The 16,071-nt window shown below is 40.0% G+C and overlaps 1 protein-coding gene across 2 annotated transcripts in view; it reads left to right on the top strand.

Annotated features, from left to right (window-relative positions):
- The first annotated feature begins 5,461 nt into the window (after positions 1-5,461).
- ntrk2a (neurotrophic tyrosine kinase, receptor, type 2a) overlaps positions 5,462-16,071 on the top strand; it is a 55,512-nt gene continuing 44,902 nt past the window's right edge. The window contains exons 1-12 of one of the 2 annotated variants that reach the window (XM_023802884.2): positions 5,462-6,090; positions 7,885-7,959; positions 8,079-8,150; positions 8,446-8,514; positions 8,957-9,105; positions 11,647-11,783; positions 12,105-12,237; positions 13,331-13,630; positions 13,758-13,784; positions 14,374-14,385; positions 15,051-15,091; positions 15,805-15,904. In XM_023802884.2, the coding sequence (XP_023658652.1) occupies positions 5,891-6,090; positions 7,885-7,959; positions 8,079-8,150; positions 8,446-8,514; positions 8,957-9,105; positions 11,647-11,783; positions 12,105-12,237; positions 13,331-13,630; positions 13,758-13,784; positions 14,374-14,385; positions 15,051-15,091; positions 15,805-15,904 (1,315 nt within the window). In that variant the 5' untranslated portion in view covers positions 5,462-5,890. The remainder of the gene's footprint in view (positions 6,091-7,884; positions 7,960-8,078; positions 8,151-8,445; positions 8,515-8,956; positions 9,106-11,646; positions 11,784-12,104; positions 12,238-13,330; positions 13,631-13,757; positions 13,785-14,373; positions 14,386-15,050; positions 15,092-15,804; positions 15,905-16,071) is intronic. The other variant, XM_023802885.2, reaches the window with a different exon arrangement.

Below are 16,071 nucleotides of genomic sequence, written 5' to 3'. Positions count from 1 at the left end.
TTTCAATAGTGGTTTCCCAGCATTCTGATAACAGTTTACGTTGCGCAAAAATTCCAAGAAACTTGAGGTCAGCTGTGTCCGGGGCTTGTGTGTCCGTTTCCCCTTCTGCGCATGGGGTCCACAACCTGCGATCGTATTGGGTGGTAGAAAGACTGTGCTGCAGTACCCTCTGGTGGTGGATCAAAGTTACTGTTATTTACAGGATGCGAAGTCGATTTTGCCACAAATTTGACCTAATGTTTTTAGGGGGGAGGTATTACTCTGGCTCATTAAATAGCACTGTTCTTCACACCTCTACTGAAGCTGCTACCCCCGCGACCCGAACCCCGGACAAGCGGCAGATGATGGATGGATGGATGGATGGATGGAGGATGTTCTTCACACCACCAGGGTGTGTGTGTATGTGTGTATTAGGTTTATATCACATTGTGGGGACCATTTTCAGGTCCCCACAAAGATCTGTGAATGCAATCAAAAAAGTAAAAATGCCAAAGGTCTAGTATTTTGGGTTAGGGTCATCATGTTGGGATTAGAGTTTTTCCCATGAAAATGAATGGAGAGTCCCTACAAGGATATGATTACAAATCTGTGTGAATGGTAATACCCAGTATTACCATTCACACTTGACCCCCACCCCCAATATTAATCTCCAAGCTTCTATATAGAGCTTATAGAATTAATTTCATTACTAACAATTAAATATCGAATGTAGTGTTATCTGCGATAAAAGGAGACAACATGGTGGCACTGTGGGTAGCACTGTTGCCTCTAGGGTTGTGGGTTTGAATCCCCTCTCTACCCTGTATGTGTGGAGTTATTCTGGACATTGTGCAGGTATCCTTCAGATACAACAACTTCCTTCCATGGTTTAAAGATGTTTAGTGATGTGTCTAAATTGCTCATTGTGAGTGAGTAGGGATGCAAATTTCAGAGGAGATTACTCTGCATGGGAATTACTGGGGAAACTGAAAGTAGCTACAAAATCTCCAAAATCACCGTCAGTTGGTAGTGCATTATACATTCCCACAATTCCCATGTTAAAATTTTCATGAAAACTTTCTGGAAATTCACCAGAAATTTCTCCCCCCTTCACAAGCTGGTATGTGAGTGTGTGACGGTGCTGGCTCTGTGGTGGGCTGCTATCCACTCCTGCTAGCATCCCTGCTGTGTGCCTTATGCTGCCTTGGACAGGCCTGAGGTCATTGGTTGAAAACTTGGAGAAAGCGGTGATGTAGCATAAATCCACACATTATAATACATGCACACTGGCCATGGAAATGAAAAAATAACAGTGTCACATTTTAATAAACATATATATCCATTTACTATCCATTATCCCCATAGACCATCCAGTTTAGGTGATAACAACCCAGAGCTGGTCTTCCAGAGCATGCAGCAGGTGGAATTGCTGAAAACCACTGGGAAAGGTTGAAAGACAATCACAAGTTTAGAGCTTCATGTCAAGCATTTACCAGTGAGCTGCACAATAGCAAATATGTATCTGTCAACTGCTGTAAGGCAGGTGCTGCTCAGTGTGACTGACCAAAGTAATAATACTGCATCCAAGCACATCACATAAAATGTACAGCATCCTAAGTAACACCATTGATTAAAACCGAAAGCAACTGTAGTATGATAGTTAAGTACGCTACTAGTACTCTGAATTGCCAGTTTAAGCTCCAGCTCTGTTGCCTTGTATATGTTGCTTAAATTAAACATCCTGGATTGCAAGCAGGTCAAACCTACGAGCGACATAAACTGCCGCCTAGGGCGCCTTCTTCTGAAGGGGCGTCGACTTAGCAAATGTCCAGCGCCATCCACATGTAACTGGGCTTGTCTAAGGTGCCACATGTGTTGAGCCATGCAGCTGCCTGCAGATCCCTTTGTCTTGTGTTTGAATCCCACTTCCTCTGTTTTTGTAGTTTTTGTCCCCTTGTGTTTCAATTGTATCAGTTTTCTAATCCCTGTGTTTTCATTTGTATTCGGTTTTGGTTTTTTTGCCCTTGTGCCCTTGATTGTGTTTTTGCTGGTCTGTTATCCCCATTGAGCATTGTTAGATTCTGTTTCCTAGTTTGAGTTTCATGTTTTAGTTTATTAATTTCACCTGTTGCCTGTTTCACTAGTCCTTGTTAATTAGTCTCACCTGTCCTGTGTTACTCTCGTTACCTCTTAGTATTTAAGCCACCAGTGGGTCGTCCACCTATCTGCCTGCATCATGCTTCGCCGTCGCTCCAAATCCGCCCTGGTCCATGACAGTTTTAGCATTAAACTTTATTCAGCAGACCTTGGTTATGGTTTTTTTTGGATGTTCTGTAGCAAGCGGTGGCTATATTTAATATCCCATGCTTCCTGTGTGATTCATTCATTGCCAGTAAGTTGCCATTGTTGAAATACTTACCAAGCATAAAATAACTTCCCTGGAATTGATATGGACCCTGCATACGCAGATGATCTGAACTGTTACTTGGACAATTTCATCCATGCTATCCCAATTTTTTTTTAGCTCGATTAAATGCTTTATAAGAAAGTGTAGGTATACTGCTTCATCTAACAAAATGTACCCTTACTCCTGCTAGTTTACATTTATTAAACGGGAGATTGTTGCGCACAGCATATTATGTCGTTGTTTGTGCTCAAAGTATTTAGCCTGCTGAAATGGTGAGTGGGACACATATCAACATGTCCAGATGGTAATGCACCACTAGACAAATCAATTCTTATGCTTTTGACAACACAGATATCCGTACGCAATGGTTAATCTATTGCAGCTAATTTGTCAGATTGCCGCAAGATGTCAGCATACAGCTGCCCTGCCTTGTTGAATGGCAACTCTAAGACTTTGTTTTGTTCTGTACTATGTACTGCAGGTACTATATTCCTAAAGTTAGAATAGCAAAAAAATGTGTTTAAATAATTTGTATGAAATATAATGTTTACACACAAACAGACAGGGGTTTGTAATTATATCTGTGGGGACTTTCCATTCATTTCTTTGGGGAAATCCCAAAATGATGACCTTAACCATAAGTAACCAAGCAAAATATGAGACTTTTGGCATTTTTAGTTTTTTGATTACATTCACAGATCTTTGTGGGGACCTGGAAAATGGTCCCCACAATGTCAAAATAACAGGTTTTCATCACATTGTGGGGGACATTTGGACCCCACAATGTAACAGAAACATAATCCACACACACACATACGTTATGTGAGTTCTAATATAATGATCCTAGGACCTCATTTATCAAGGTTTTTTTTTACGGAAACTTCGGAGAGCTGTATACGCAACATTTTGGATAAATCGGGAAAAGGCGACACCCATTGCAATGCACGTGCCTTCACGTGGGGGAAAAAAAACCTGCATAAAATAAAAGCAGTTGTTTACTGTTTGTATTATGTCTGCACTTTGTCCGTTTTGAATTAAATGTATGTTTCCTACGTTGTGGTGAAAAACTATATTTTCACTGAAAGCCACTGCCGCCGTGACATTCACAAATATAGTCTGGGTCAACTTATGGTTTTTGATTTTCAGTTTCACGGGCCACAGCAGTATGTCCCGACTGCTCACCACATAATAGGACATCCCCTATTATAAATGCCACGCGCAAGCCGAAGTTTGAGGCCGATGGTATGAGTTGGCCCCCGGTAAATGCAAAAACTATTTTCTTTCTATCTTCAGATCCGACTACTTTTTTCGGAGCGTTTTGTAAAGCTGACGGAATTCTCTAAACTACTTTATCTTTAACTTTATTATCATTGCACAATGTACAATTACTCAGACTACAATGGGGTTTTGCATCTAATCCAAAAATGCAAAACAATGTAAAAGTGCTAGAAACAGCTGTGCAATATATACATGTAAACCTATGGTAAATACGTACATAGTCGGAAAATGCACGTCTCTACATTGTCTTGCTTTCGATAAATGTTTTTTATTATAACATTTTTTATTGTGCCTTATCTCACACTGTTTAAACTTCCTTTTTGTTTGGTTTTTCTTATTTACTGTCGCAATCGTCGGAGTTCGCAATTAGAGGCTCGATTTGCATATTATATGAGCATGCGGTTTATCTGCATTGACCGTTTGTGGTTATTTGTGGGTGGTAACTGGGCAGGATCTCAAGCTCGCAAAGCTACGCACATTCACAAGACAGTTCTGATTTATGAAGGGAAAATTGCGTGCATATGTGCGTATGTCGGGTTTTCTCACGATCAAATTCATGCAAAGTTTTGGTAAAAGAGTCCCTAGAACTCATATAGGCCTACTTTTAAGTTGCAGTACATTAATATAACAAACGCAGGTCTGTAATGATACCACTAGATGTCAGGAAGAAGTCGTCTTTCTCCAATGGTGTTTGTTCAACTGTTCCTCTGTACTGTGTAGGGGCACTAATGAAACGGTCAGTTTCCTGAAAATGCATTCTCTTCACCCTTTGGCAAACGCTACCACTATAACCGCCAGGGGCGCTTTATTTTCTCAGTGATAGCTTGTGGTTTAGTCGATTAACGAACTAGCATCTGGAAACGCTACTGCAACTGAAATATAAAAAGTGAAAGACCCCTTAAATAATAATGAACTCGTATTTGGAGTATTTGTTGTCGATCAAGAAATGTGTGAATGTTTTAGGCTTGCAGAATAAGTTTGCAGGTCACACAGGCATTAAGAACCATGTAATGAAAAGGTGTGAATTGTACTGATGCGTTGCTCAGACTTCTATTTTGGGTCGTTTTTTATTTCCTGCAATTTGCTAAACGACTACAACAACCACTAAATCAGGCCTATATTTTTTATGTAAGAGACACTTTAAGTGAATGCAGAAAAATTTCCGGATCGTGTTTTGGTGGATTCAGCCTCACTGAGTGCGTCAAAACGCACGTCACTCGTCGGTAGTGGAGTAGTAGGCAGGACGCGTCGAGAAATGCGCGTCCGTGAGCCGCGAGGTCGGTATGCACAATTCCGGCAATGAGAGCAGCGCCGGTGGGTGTCGAAGAGCAGATTCACGTTGTCACTTTAATTAGTCTAGGCGTGTGTTGATGTTGTTCATTTAAATAACTAAATAATTATTATGATCACTTTTATAAACGCTTTAAATTAAGCTTTCAAAAGGACGAGGGAAACTAAACGACGTCCAATCGTCACCTCGTTATCTAAACACATACTGCGGCTTTTTAATGTATTCATTTTGAAGCTATTGGTACGTCAAGGCTACATGTATGATTTTTTTATCATTCCTCACCAATTTCTCCGCGCATGTGTGTCGCCACATCTTATTCTTATCAGTGTGATAACCGCGCACCTTGCCCTAAATATACATAATTGAAGACTGCTGATAAATGAGGGCAGTTTGCCCACTAATACCCCAAACAGCAATCATTTCATTGCAATCACTGCAATTATTAAATAAGATATTCTTATATGTGCCACTGATCGATAAGCGGTTACTGGTACCCCTGCCTCAGCACACACGCACTTGACTCGCTGCCTGCATCACCATGCACTCTCTGATGGGCTCCTCAGCCTCTGCCTGCCTCTTTTTTACTCTAGCCCTGCAGCATAGCAAGAGCTACAGCAACGTTTCTTGCAGCAGTCAGAATTAGCAGCCAGCCTGTACTCCTCTGGGAGAGAAGACATCGAGAGAGTGAGACAGAAAGAGAGCGAGAGAGAGGGAGGGCGAGAGAAGGAACCCTTGTCACACACTACAGTCTTTAAGTGTGGTACTGTATGATTGTCTCTCTGTGCAGACGGGGGACAAGACGATCGTGGTTCGTCTCTCACCGAAGGGCTCATCACTTGCATTTGCGGCTGCGTTTCTGATACGGCCGTCGACGGGATTTCAGGGGGAATTAGGATCATTTAGGCAGAGCTGGATCGGGCATCGAGGGATCCGCGATGATCTCCGTCTGGAGGGGGCATTGGATGGCTCAATGGGGGTTCTGCTGGGTTTTCCTGGGGCTTTGGAGGTTCAGCGTCGGGTGCCCTGCATTCTGCACATGCAGCAGCTCGAGGATTTCATGCATCGACCAGGAACGTGGGATCTTGGATTTCCCAGTTCTGCAGAACGATATCGAAATGGAAAACGTTACCGAAATGTGAGTATGCATGTTAGAGCAAATGAGCTGTCACAGATCACCGGTGAATGACATTGCATTCATATGGCATACATGCCTTACGCAGTACAATAAATAAACCAGGTACAATTTCTTTTGTAAAATAGTGTGATGTCGAAAAGCTAGTTTTATCCAAAACAAAAACAATACGCGACTGCGTTCATTTATTAGACATACAAACACGATCGTAATATTATCTTTGCGCAATCGTCCAGTTTACATATGAATAACAACGGATTATGTCTTGTATATATTCAATATAAGATTAATATGAAGTATTCGGATTGTACTATTTCACTCTGTTCAATATGAAGAAGAATCAGGATTTATGCATTAATACCCCATTGCAACATTCTATAAATTAATTTACACAGCACAGTGAATTACTTATGCAAATAATGTGTTTTTAAATTGATTCATAACCCTAAGGTTTATAGGACCAGAGATTTTAAAAGTCATGTACAAATCAATTAGATCTAAATATAAACCATAATGTATCGATGCTAAAACCAGACGGCGCTGGCCGGTAGGACCAAATCGTTTAGAACACGTTGTGCGCAATAAATCGAGCATCGGGAAAATGTTGAGATATCTCTGTCATTTACCACATAACACTTCAAGCACATACGACGCCTTTAAAATCGTATGTAGGGGACACGGTTATTTATCTCCTGAGGGGATGATATACAGGTTAGAATATCGAATAAGGTGAAGGTGAAATATAGTAAAATACATTTTACAGGTTAGAACAGGGAGTGATTTTGGCGCAGGAATAAATTTGATACTTAAAGTCACCCGCAGGCTGAACAGACAAGTATAATGAGAACGAAGACATTAAGCGTTGCCCGCTCTGTGGCACAATTTGTGAGTTCTAATGTAAAACCGATCCTTTTCCCAGTGATGAACGTGCCGACACGGGCCTAGTCTGATATTGGTTGTTCTGTGAAACCAGACTGCGGAATTCATTATATAAGTAGCCTGTTGATAATGTACTGATAACCATCAAAGTATATTACACTATTATTATTATTATTAATCTTACAAATAAATACTTCTGCCTCTTGCTGAATACACAAAAACCGTGTTCAGTTGTGCATACCGTCTAAAGTGTCGTCATATATATTTGCTTCAGTTTGGATTACATAAAACTGATGGTGTGGTTCATCGTCAAATTATATCCTGCCAATTAACACAGTTATGTTGTAGAAAATATTCTTGAATAGTATCAAGAACGGTTACTATTAGGTTAAACGCGATTTTATCTGTGACTCACGCGTCAAACCGAACCGTTGGTTGTCTTTATTTTGTCCATAAGATAATTAGGGGAAAGCGAGGAGAACGTACAACAGGAGAAAACCGATCGAAACGGCGCAAACACCTGCTTTCAAATGGCTGAAACTAAAAGACACTAAAGGAACGTCGTTTTCTTTTTAATAAAATGCAGCGCGAACCTGCCTTGTTACCGTGTCTGCTAATGGCCAACGCGAAGCGGATCCAATATAAAATTACTTACTATTGACTTACTATAGACAGGTTATGAGCTTTTATTTTACACGAGGCCTATATTTCAAACTATGAAGACAAATACGTTTCCTTCAGTGTGAATATTGTAGTACTAAATATTTTGGGCATTAACTAAAAAAAAATAATTGTATTTTATTTTTTTAAAGAACAATCATAAAACCGAGTTAGTTTGAATTGAAAGAACAATATTAATAACAATCATGCTTCTTTATTTTATGACTCAGAATGTCTGACTCATTTTACTTCTTACAGATATATTGCAAATCAAAGTAAATTGGAATCCATCAACGACATGGACTTGAAAATGTATAGGAACCTCAGAAATTTGTAAGTAAAATGCGTGTTGTGATTGAATATGACTAAATGAATGAATTTAAATTAATAATTCAGTTGACTGTACAGATATTTTAGTAAGCAATTATTTTAAACTGTTTTTCCCCAAACAGAACTGTGACAAATACTAGCTTGACTAACATATCCCGCCAAGCCTTTCTGAGCAATGCCAGACTGCAATATCTGTAAGTTTTTAGAGCCAAATACTTGCGTCTTTGTGGTCATGAGTGAAATTATACCTGTATCTTATTTTGAATTTTTACCAATCATATATGGTAATGTTTGTTTTTGTTTTCTGAATGGTACAAGAGATACTTAATAAGTGGACCACTGACCCAAATGGGTGAATGTCATATAAAATGTGATCCGTGTGAGTCTTTCACCCAGTTTATGGATCAAGTAGTGATGGATATTGAACACAGTCTAGTTTGGCCTTGCATTGTAACACAGTAATGTAATTTCTCATCGTTCGACTTCTAGGAACCTTAAAGATAACAAACTGTCTACATTGTCCTGGAAGGTTTTTCGCCACTTAAACCTATCGTACCTGTAAGTTTCTCTGTCCAAACATTTATTACGTGTGTTATTGTCATACTAATATGTCTGTAAAGGCACAGGCTTAAGTAGACAGGCTTAAGTAAATGTGTTTGTGTAGGTAAAGAAGCACATGTTGTTCCATTATTCAAAATCATGTACTGTAATACAATGGCATGTAATACAAACCAAATAGGCACTGACTGCAGTCTGTGAGAAAGCAAAAATTAAATTAATGATACAAGCCTGTTGCTTTCAGTCTGTATTTTCAGTTCTTATTGCCTCTGGGCTTATAGTAGGCTTCATATATATATAAGGCAGGTCACTCGTCTGTCTCCTGATTTTGAGATGTGCACACCCTCATGGCTCTGTGTCTCCTGGGGTTTTATGCATGTGTGCATGTGTATGTAGGTAAGTATCAGTGACGGTGTGTTAATATCAGAACTCTCTATCCCAGAATCCTGTCTGGGAACCGGCTCCGCTGTTCCTGTGAGAACATGTGGATCCGACTCTGGTTGGGGGACGAGGCCGACAGCCAGGAGCTGCGCTGTGTGGAGGACAGCGGTCGAGAGAGGCCCCTCTCCCAGCTCTCCCCACCTGGCTGTGGTGAGCTTCGTGCCCCCCCCCCCCCCCCCCCCCTGCATACCCCTTTCTGAGGACCACAATTCTGTAGGTCTTTGGAACTCATTTTACGTATCATATGATTTTACATGAAACAGCAAGTGAGATGAGCTACTGCCCATAATTAACTAAGAAAAGCCATAATGAGCTGAGGTGGAGTCAAATCCTATGTTCTGTTTGGTGCCTGGTAAACAGCAGAAAAGTGGAGTTACTTTCTACAGAAAAAAGCATTAAAGGGTGTTCAGATCACAAAAATCACCACAATGTTTTTTTTTTTCCCCAAGGGCTAGCAGTCCTTGCATTAGATTGCAGATTATGTCCTGATTTCCCCAATCAGTCAGTTGTCGATCCTAAAAGCTATCATGTAACAGATGGAGAGCAAGTTTCAGAGTACAGTGTCGTGCCGTTCGCCGTGGAACTGCAAAGCGAAATGGAAGAACATATCTGTAAAATAACAAAGCACTTTAAAAAGGAATGATTCACGCTCATTTTCGATTGTTAGATGCCATTTACACTTTGAATTCATTTCTGATTGGACATGTATTTATTATGATGCTTTTTTTTTACAGCCCATTGTTATCATCACCACAGCACAACAACATCTATATTATATTCTACAGTCCTCGTTGCTCCAGTGATCGCAAGACACGGGGAATAAAACCTGCACCTTTTATTTATTTATCTGATATTTTAATCTAGTTTGTAGCCATCAACTTTTTTAGCCAGCATCAGAGACCAGGTCAATACCTTTATCATCAGCACTGGAAATCAGTGGCTGACTAATAAAAAGAGATCGCAGAATGTTTTGTTCCAGCATGTTGTTGATGTGGCCAGTGATACGTCTCTGTCTAGGCCTTATCCCCTATAAGCACCGCTTATAGCACTGCATGCTAACACATGTAAGTACTGATCAGTAATGCAGGGGAAAGAAGCAGCACCAGGGTTTGTTTCTGTGAGCGGAGTGTGCATAAGATGTCCTTCTGGAAACTAGCTGCTTATAGGAATGTCTATGAAAAAAGAAGCTGTGTATTTAGGAGGTGAAGTTACATTGTGAGCCCACAGCTTCAGAAACTCTACTGTAGGTCCTCTGTGTTTTGTGCTGTTGGAGCGTAATGCTCTCCCAGTGAATGCTGATGCTCTGATGCATCATTCTGTGGGACACAGTTGTGGAAATTTGATACTGAATTTCTTAATGCTGTAAAAGGTTATATGGAAGCTCTTCATGCTGGAAAAGGTTCATTGGAGGTGTCATGAGAGTTGGTAATGACACTTTCCACTGTGTATATTGTAAGGTAATACTGAAGCAGTCTATGCAGTAAATGGTGTTCCTGCTATGGATGAACCCCAGAAAGACAACTGCAAGTCAGATCTGAAAGATGGAAAAGTGGTTTTTGTGCTAAGGCTGCCTGATGACTTCTCAGACGTTCGCTTTGGTTATTTAAAGTTATGCTGCGTTCACTTGTGTGCAGAATCCATCAGTAATATATGTGACTGGGGTGAGGTAACGAAAAGAACAAAATCTGAAAACATACTCAGCTTGGTAAACGGAATGAGTTTTGTTAAGACCTTCCTAAGTGACACGGTGGCTCATGCTGCAAGGTTGTGGGTGTGAATCCCACCCTTATCTGTGCATATGGAGTCTGTATGTCCTTCATGCGTTGTGCAGGATTCTTCATAATCATCTGATTTTCTCCTGCAGTGGGAAGACATGCAGTAAGGTGAATTTGTGTCTCTAAATTATATGTGTGTGTGTGTGGGTTTATAACCTCCACATACATACACGCAGACAGTATGTGTGTATTTTGTTTGGTTACTTATGGTTAAGGTTAGGGCTGAGTAGGGGTTTAGGTGTGTGTGTGTATGTGCATGTGTGTGTGTGTGCCCTGCAATAGATTGGCATCCCACCCCTGCCGTCTGCTGCCTGAGATGCCCCACAACCATGTACAGTTGGAAGATGGATGGACTGTAACTTTCCATATTTATAGAAATTACTGTTTGGATTGGCAGTGGTACATTTTGTTGTTTAGCATGATGCGGGTCACATACATTGATATTTGACCAGAAGGTCTGAGGGTTAAGATAGACAGTCTCCACCAAATGACTGTGCTTTTCCGTTTAATACTAATGTGATCAACATCAGTGGTGTTGACAAGTCTCTGCATAAGTTGCTCTGGTTAATGATATCTGAAAATTGCAAATTACCTGTAATATTTATTTAACATTAAAAAGTTATTGAACAGAATTGAAAATGTGTAAATGGGCCTCATAAATGATCAGAACTCTGTGTTTCTGAATCAAGCTGAATCAAAAAACTTGTTTCCAATAAGTATGTTTGCAAAGACCGTAAAACAGCTCTTTATGTGAATCTGAGTAGGGGGAGTTTTTAGTGTTTAGTTTTTCAAATTAAATCTGAGGTGTTGCATTATTACTTTTATATACATAACAAAGTTTTGTGCCAGCAGTATGATGTATGTCGATTGCTTCCCATTTTAACATTACCCACCTTTTTGTTTTTTTTTTACACAGTCCCTCCTGTGGCAACACTGACCCCTTCTAACATAACAGTGATCCAGGGCGCCGATGTTGTGCTGGAGTGCAGCGCCTCAGGAGCGCCCCCTCTTGAACGTACTTGGAATTTCAGCACCTTGGTCTCCGCCAAAAAGGCAAGACGACTGACCTAAACCCTTATCAACGCTCATAACAGAAAAAATACGCGACCGCAGATTATTTATTTAAACGTTCCTTTGGTGTTTTTCGTTCTTATATAGGAATTCGTGTCTTCTTATCAAGTGTTATCCCAAAGTTTTGTAATAATAATAAAAAATAACTATTTTAACGTTTTCAGTTCCCTTTAATTGCCGTCTTGCGGACCGGACACACAAATAGCATCTGTGTATATTCCATAAAAAAGTATTGCATTTAACTTATTTAATAATACATAATGTGTTTTTTAGTCGAAAACTTACGTATATGTTTCCCCGCAGGTGAGGAACTTCGGGCAGCGATCGGAGGTCCGCCTTTCTAACCTCTCCTCCGTCGACAATGGCTGTAAGATCACGTGCAACGTCGAGAACGACGTCGGCGAGAACGAATCCTCCGTCGTGCTCGACATTCTCTGTGAGTGTTAATGCGGTGCGCAGCCCCGACCAAAACCATCTGTCAGACAAATACACGTAAACCTGAAATATGTGAAATAGTTGCTTTTATTAGCTTACTGTGTCAGCGGTATTACGGAAATACTTGAATAAATTTCTTTCAGTATATACCCCTGTAATCACATAGCACCTTTAGTCACTTTTGTAAAGCAGAAATTATAATATATTATTATATTATGTATTTTAATATTTTATAGTCCATATGGGAAAAACATACATTGCCTAAGTTACATACAACATTGTACATTCTTTGGTAGTACTGTAAGTGTAATCATATTTTTGTAGAGTAAAAAATGTCTTAGAAAGTAACAATAAAACAAAAGTCTTAATTAACTTGAAGTCAGACTATTCTGAAGTTGACCTACTAACCTCGTTTCATTCGTTTTTATACTAGTAAAAATAATTAAAAAAAAATCTTAAAACATTTTCACAACAGACTACTCACTGACTGGTATTTTCACCAGCTTATACAAATTCGACTAAATTTAAATTTAAGGTGCTGTCTTCTGAAATATAATTTCTGAATACTCAAACAGAGAAAATGCTTTTATTGTTCATGATACACCACCTAGCTAGCTAACATGTTTTGCTAATCAGTAGGGTACTGTAACTTTACTGTCAAAACAACTTCATAGTTAATTACAAAAATACATAAGTAACCAAGCTTTGATAAGTATTCTAAATAATTTTAGCTATATAGATAATTATTTTCTTACTATACTGTAGATGATATTAGGGTTATGATTAAAAATATACAAACCAATTTGCAAATTCATGAACATCACATGAAAGGTGCCAAATTAGCTGATGGACAAGGTCTATTTATATTATATGTTTTATACCATCAAAGACTAATTATCAATTTGTATTTTTTTAAGTGGTACAGTCCATTTTAAGTGTGTGAAATGGGCCTTAGAGTTTTCATACTTATTCAGCAGATTATACAGTGAGTTTTTAGTGAAAATAGAACATGTAATAATTTTTGGGTCCCCTCACACTCCACCCCCCCACCATGACCACCACCCTGACCTCTCGGCGGACATCCTCTACCTCAGTTGCTCCGGAGATCACCAAACTCCTGGATGCAGTTTCGGATCACCACTGGTGCATCCCGTTCAGCGTGGCTGGGAATCCCACGCCGACACTGCAGTGGCTGTTCAACGGTGAAGTGATTGCCGAGGACAACTACATCCAGACCATGATCTACGACTTCTCCGAGAGCGAGTACCACGGCTGCCTTCAGCTCGACAACCCCACGCACCTCAACAACGGCCAGTACACGCTGGTGGCCGTCAACAAGTTTGGCAGAGACCAGAAGTCCATTGATGCTCACTTTATGCGCAAACCTTGGGATGGTGAGTGTTCCTGTCAGCGGGACAGCCGGAGATTGGCCTTCACTCTGCATGATGTGCTGTAGTATTTCAGTTTTAATCCGTATTCAGAAAGAACATTATTTATTAAATAAGCTCTTTTAATATCTAGGAGTGATGACTGAGCCTATCTACTATGGTGAGTATAACTACATCACTATATTTAGTTTTGGGGTATAAACTCACAAAAGAAAAATATGTATAACCTGTTAGAGGCTTGCATGCTGTCTGTCATGTTAAAACCAGTCAGACAGTGATTTTTTCTTTGTTTCGCGTTTTCTTAGGACCGTAGTATGTAAAAGGTTCTGATTACCTGCAGGGATGAGGGTCACTGATGGTCCCGCTCTGACGGTCATCCTTCATGCAATAAATAATGCATTAAGCACCATATATTCTTCTTACCTGCGTTTTTGCAGTGGGTGGTCTTCTGAGTGCTCAGCTCGAAGGGCCGATGTGCAGACATCAGTTTGTCAGGGACAGCTTCGGCTGGCTTTGTGGCCTGGTGATTGATATTGATTTAAAGGGAGTTAATTGTTTGAAGAAAGGAGAGCGTTGGGAGGGCCTCCACATCAAAATATTACTACTGCTGCTGAACAGTCTGCAAACAGGCCTTACATTTAATGCTCCCACAGATAAGCAGCTTCACAGCTCCTCCATCTGATGCTAATTAACTTTCCTGTTTTGTATTTTGTCTTTTCTCCCGCCTGCTGCTGTGGAATATGTCACAGACTCGACCACAGGTAGGCGTTTGTGTCCTCTGTGCCTCCTCCCCATCCTGTGTTTCACCTAATTCAGTGCCTGATCATGAATATGACATCCTCTCTAATCGACGGTAATCCTGCATGTGGAGTGAATGACAATGATCAGTAAATGATAGCTGAAGAAAGAAAGGGGTGTGGGTGAGATGAATGGGTCTATTGTCGTGAATGTCGCAGGTTCAAGTCCAATGAACTTCAGAAGAGCCCTTAGGGGTGTTACTCTGCGTGAATTTCTTCCATAACACATTCATCATACAAATGAGAACCATCGCCAGTTACTCGTCAGCTAAGCATCCAAACACAACAGTAACATATTACTAAGGAAAGAACTATTATTGCAGGCAATTCAAAGTGCTTTGCTTTGTATGGACACTGTAGAGTACATTTACCTTACTTTATAGAAATATAAACAATAACTCATTTATAGAGGAGCAAGACAAATCTTATACACTGTATATGAAAGTCACATTGTCCATTCATATGATCTGGTGTTTTTTTATATCTATGGAGTAATCTGTATCTGCCTCAGAGGGATCAGATTAAATGAAATTACCAGAAGCTTGGAAGAAGAGTCTCGTTCCAAAACTGAGAAAGTCACTCACGCTTGTGCATCTTCCTTTCTTTTCGTTTTTCCTTCCTGACAATAGAAGATCCCCCAATAGAACCAGGAAGCAAAGACAGTGTTGCCGTAAGTGATGCTTTCAGTGTTTTTTAATATTAAATTTTATCCTTTATGGCAGCAATGTGATCTGGGCAGGTCACCCTGAAACCCTGACCTTACGCTGGGGTTCTTTACAGGCTATGATTGGTGGGGGGAGGAAGAGCTGGTTCCGTGGTTTCCCACAATGCACCGGTCCAAATAGGCAGATATTGAATTTATAATAATAAGTGTAATGAATACACTTCGGTGTCATGAGATGGAAATAAAATAAAATGAAGATGTCATTTTGAGCATTGCCTAAGTGGGCTGTCCTCACTTTTTGGACCTTAAATTTCTATTCTGATTATTGTAGTCATTAGTCACATTTTGTGTGGCTAAGGTGCTTGATGGTGATTGTTTTACCTAAACAATGAATACAGAAATGATGAAAAACCACTACTTAGAGTTAAGCAATTTTTTGTTCTTGTTACATAATGAATCAGTTGTATTATGTGAACTGTATATATCTAAAAGAAGAATGTGTTTGTTATGCACAATTTCTCCTTTTGGATTTAAATATGTTGGCTATGAATGCTTCTTTGGATGCCGTACTGGATTTCACTGATATGTTGGTTATGTAAATCTTATTTGAGGACCATTGTTGAAACTTGTTTATCTATTTGCCTGTGAGTCCCAGCGTAAACGTGGCTGTGAGACGAAGGTCCGTAACAGCAGCCTGAAGGTCTCTTTCCACACACCAGGTGTATGTGGTGGTTGGAATCGCTGCTGTGGCTTTCACTGGATTTATCCTCATGCTGGTTCTTCTCAAGTTTGGGAGAAACTCAAAATTTGGAATTAAAGGTAAGCTTCTGCTGCTCTATCCATTCAGAATGCTGGCCAGTTTGATTATAATGTGCTTTTTGTTGTGATGTTACACGAAGACTGCATTTATTAGCCGTGCTGCAGCCATTGGGGACAGTCATAGAGAATAAAATACAGAAATAATTACACTTATTAACGTATAAGCT

Source organism: Paramormyrops kingsleyae, chromosome 2 (genome assembly GCF_048594095.1).
Source record: "Paramormyrops kingsleyae isolate MSU_618 chromosome 2, PKINGS_0.4, whole genome shotgun sequence".
Taxonomy (NCBI): Eukaryota; Metazoa; Chordata; class Actinopteri; order Osteoglossiformes; family Mormyridae; genus Paramormyrops; species Paramormyrops kingsleyae.
Note: the sequence above shows the minus strand (reverse complement) of the source record. Positions and strands in the feature narration are given on the sequence as shown.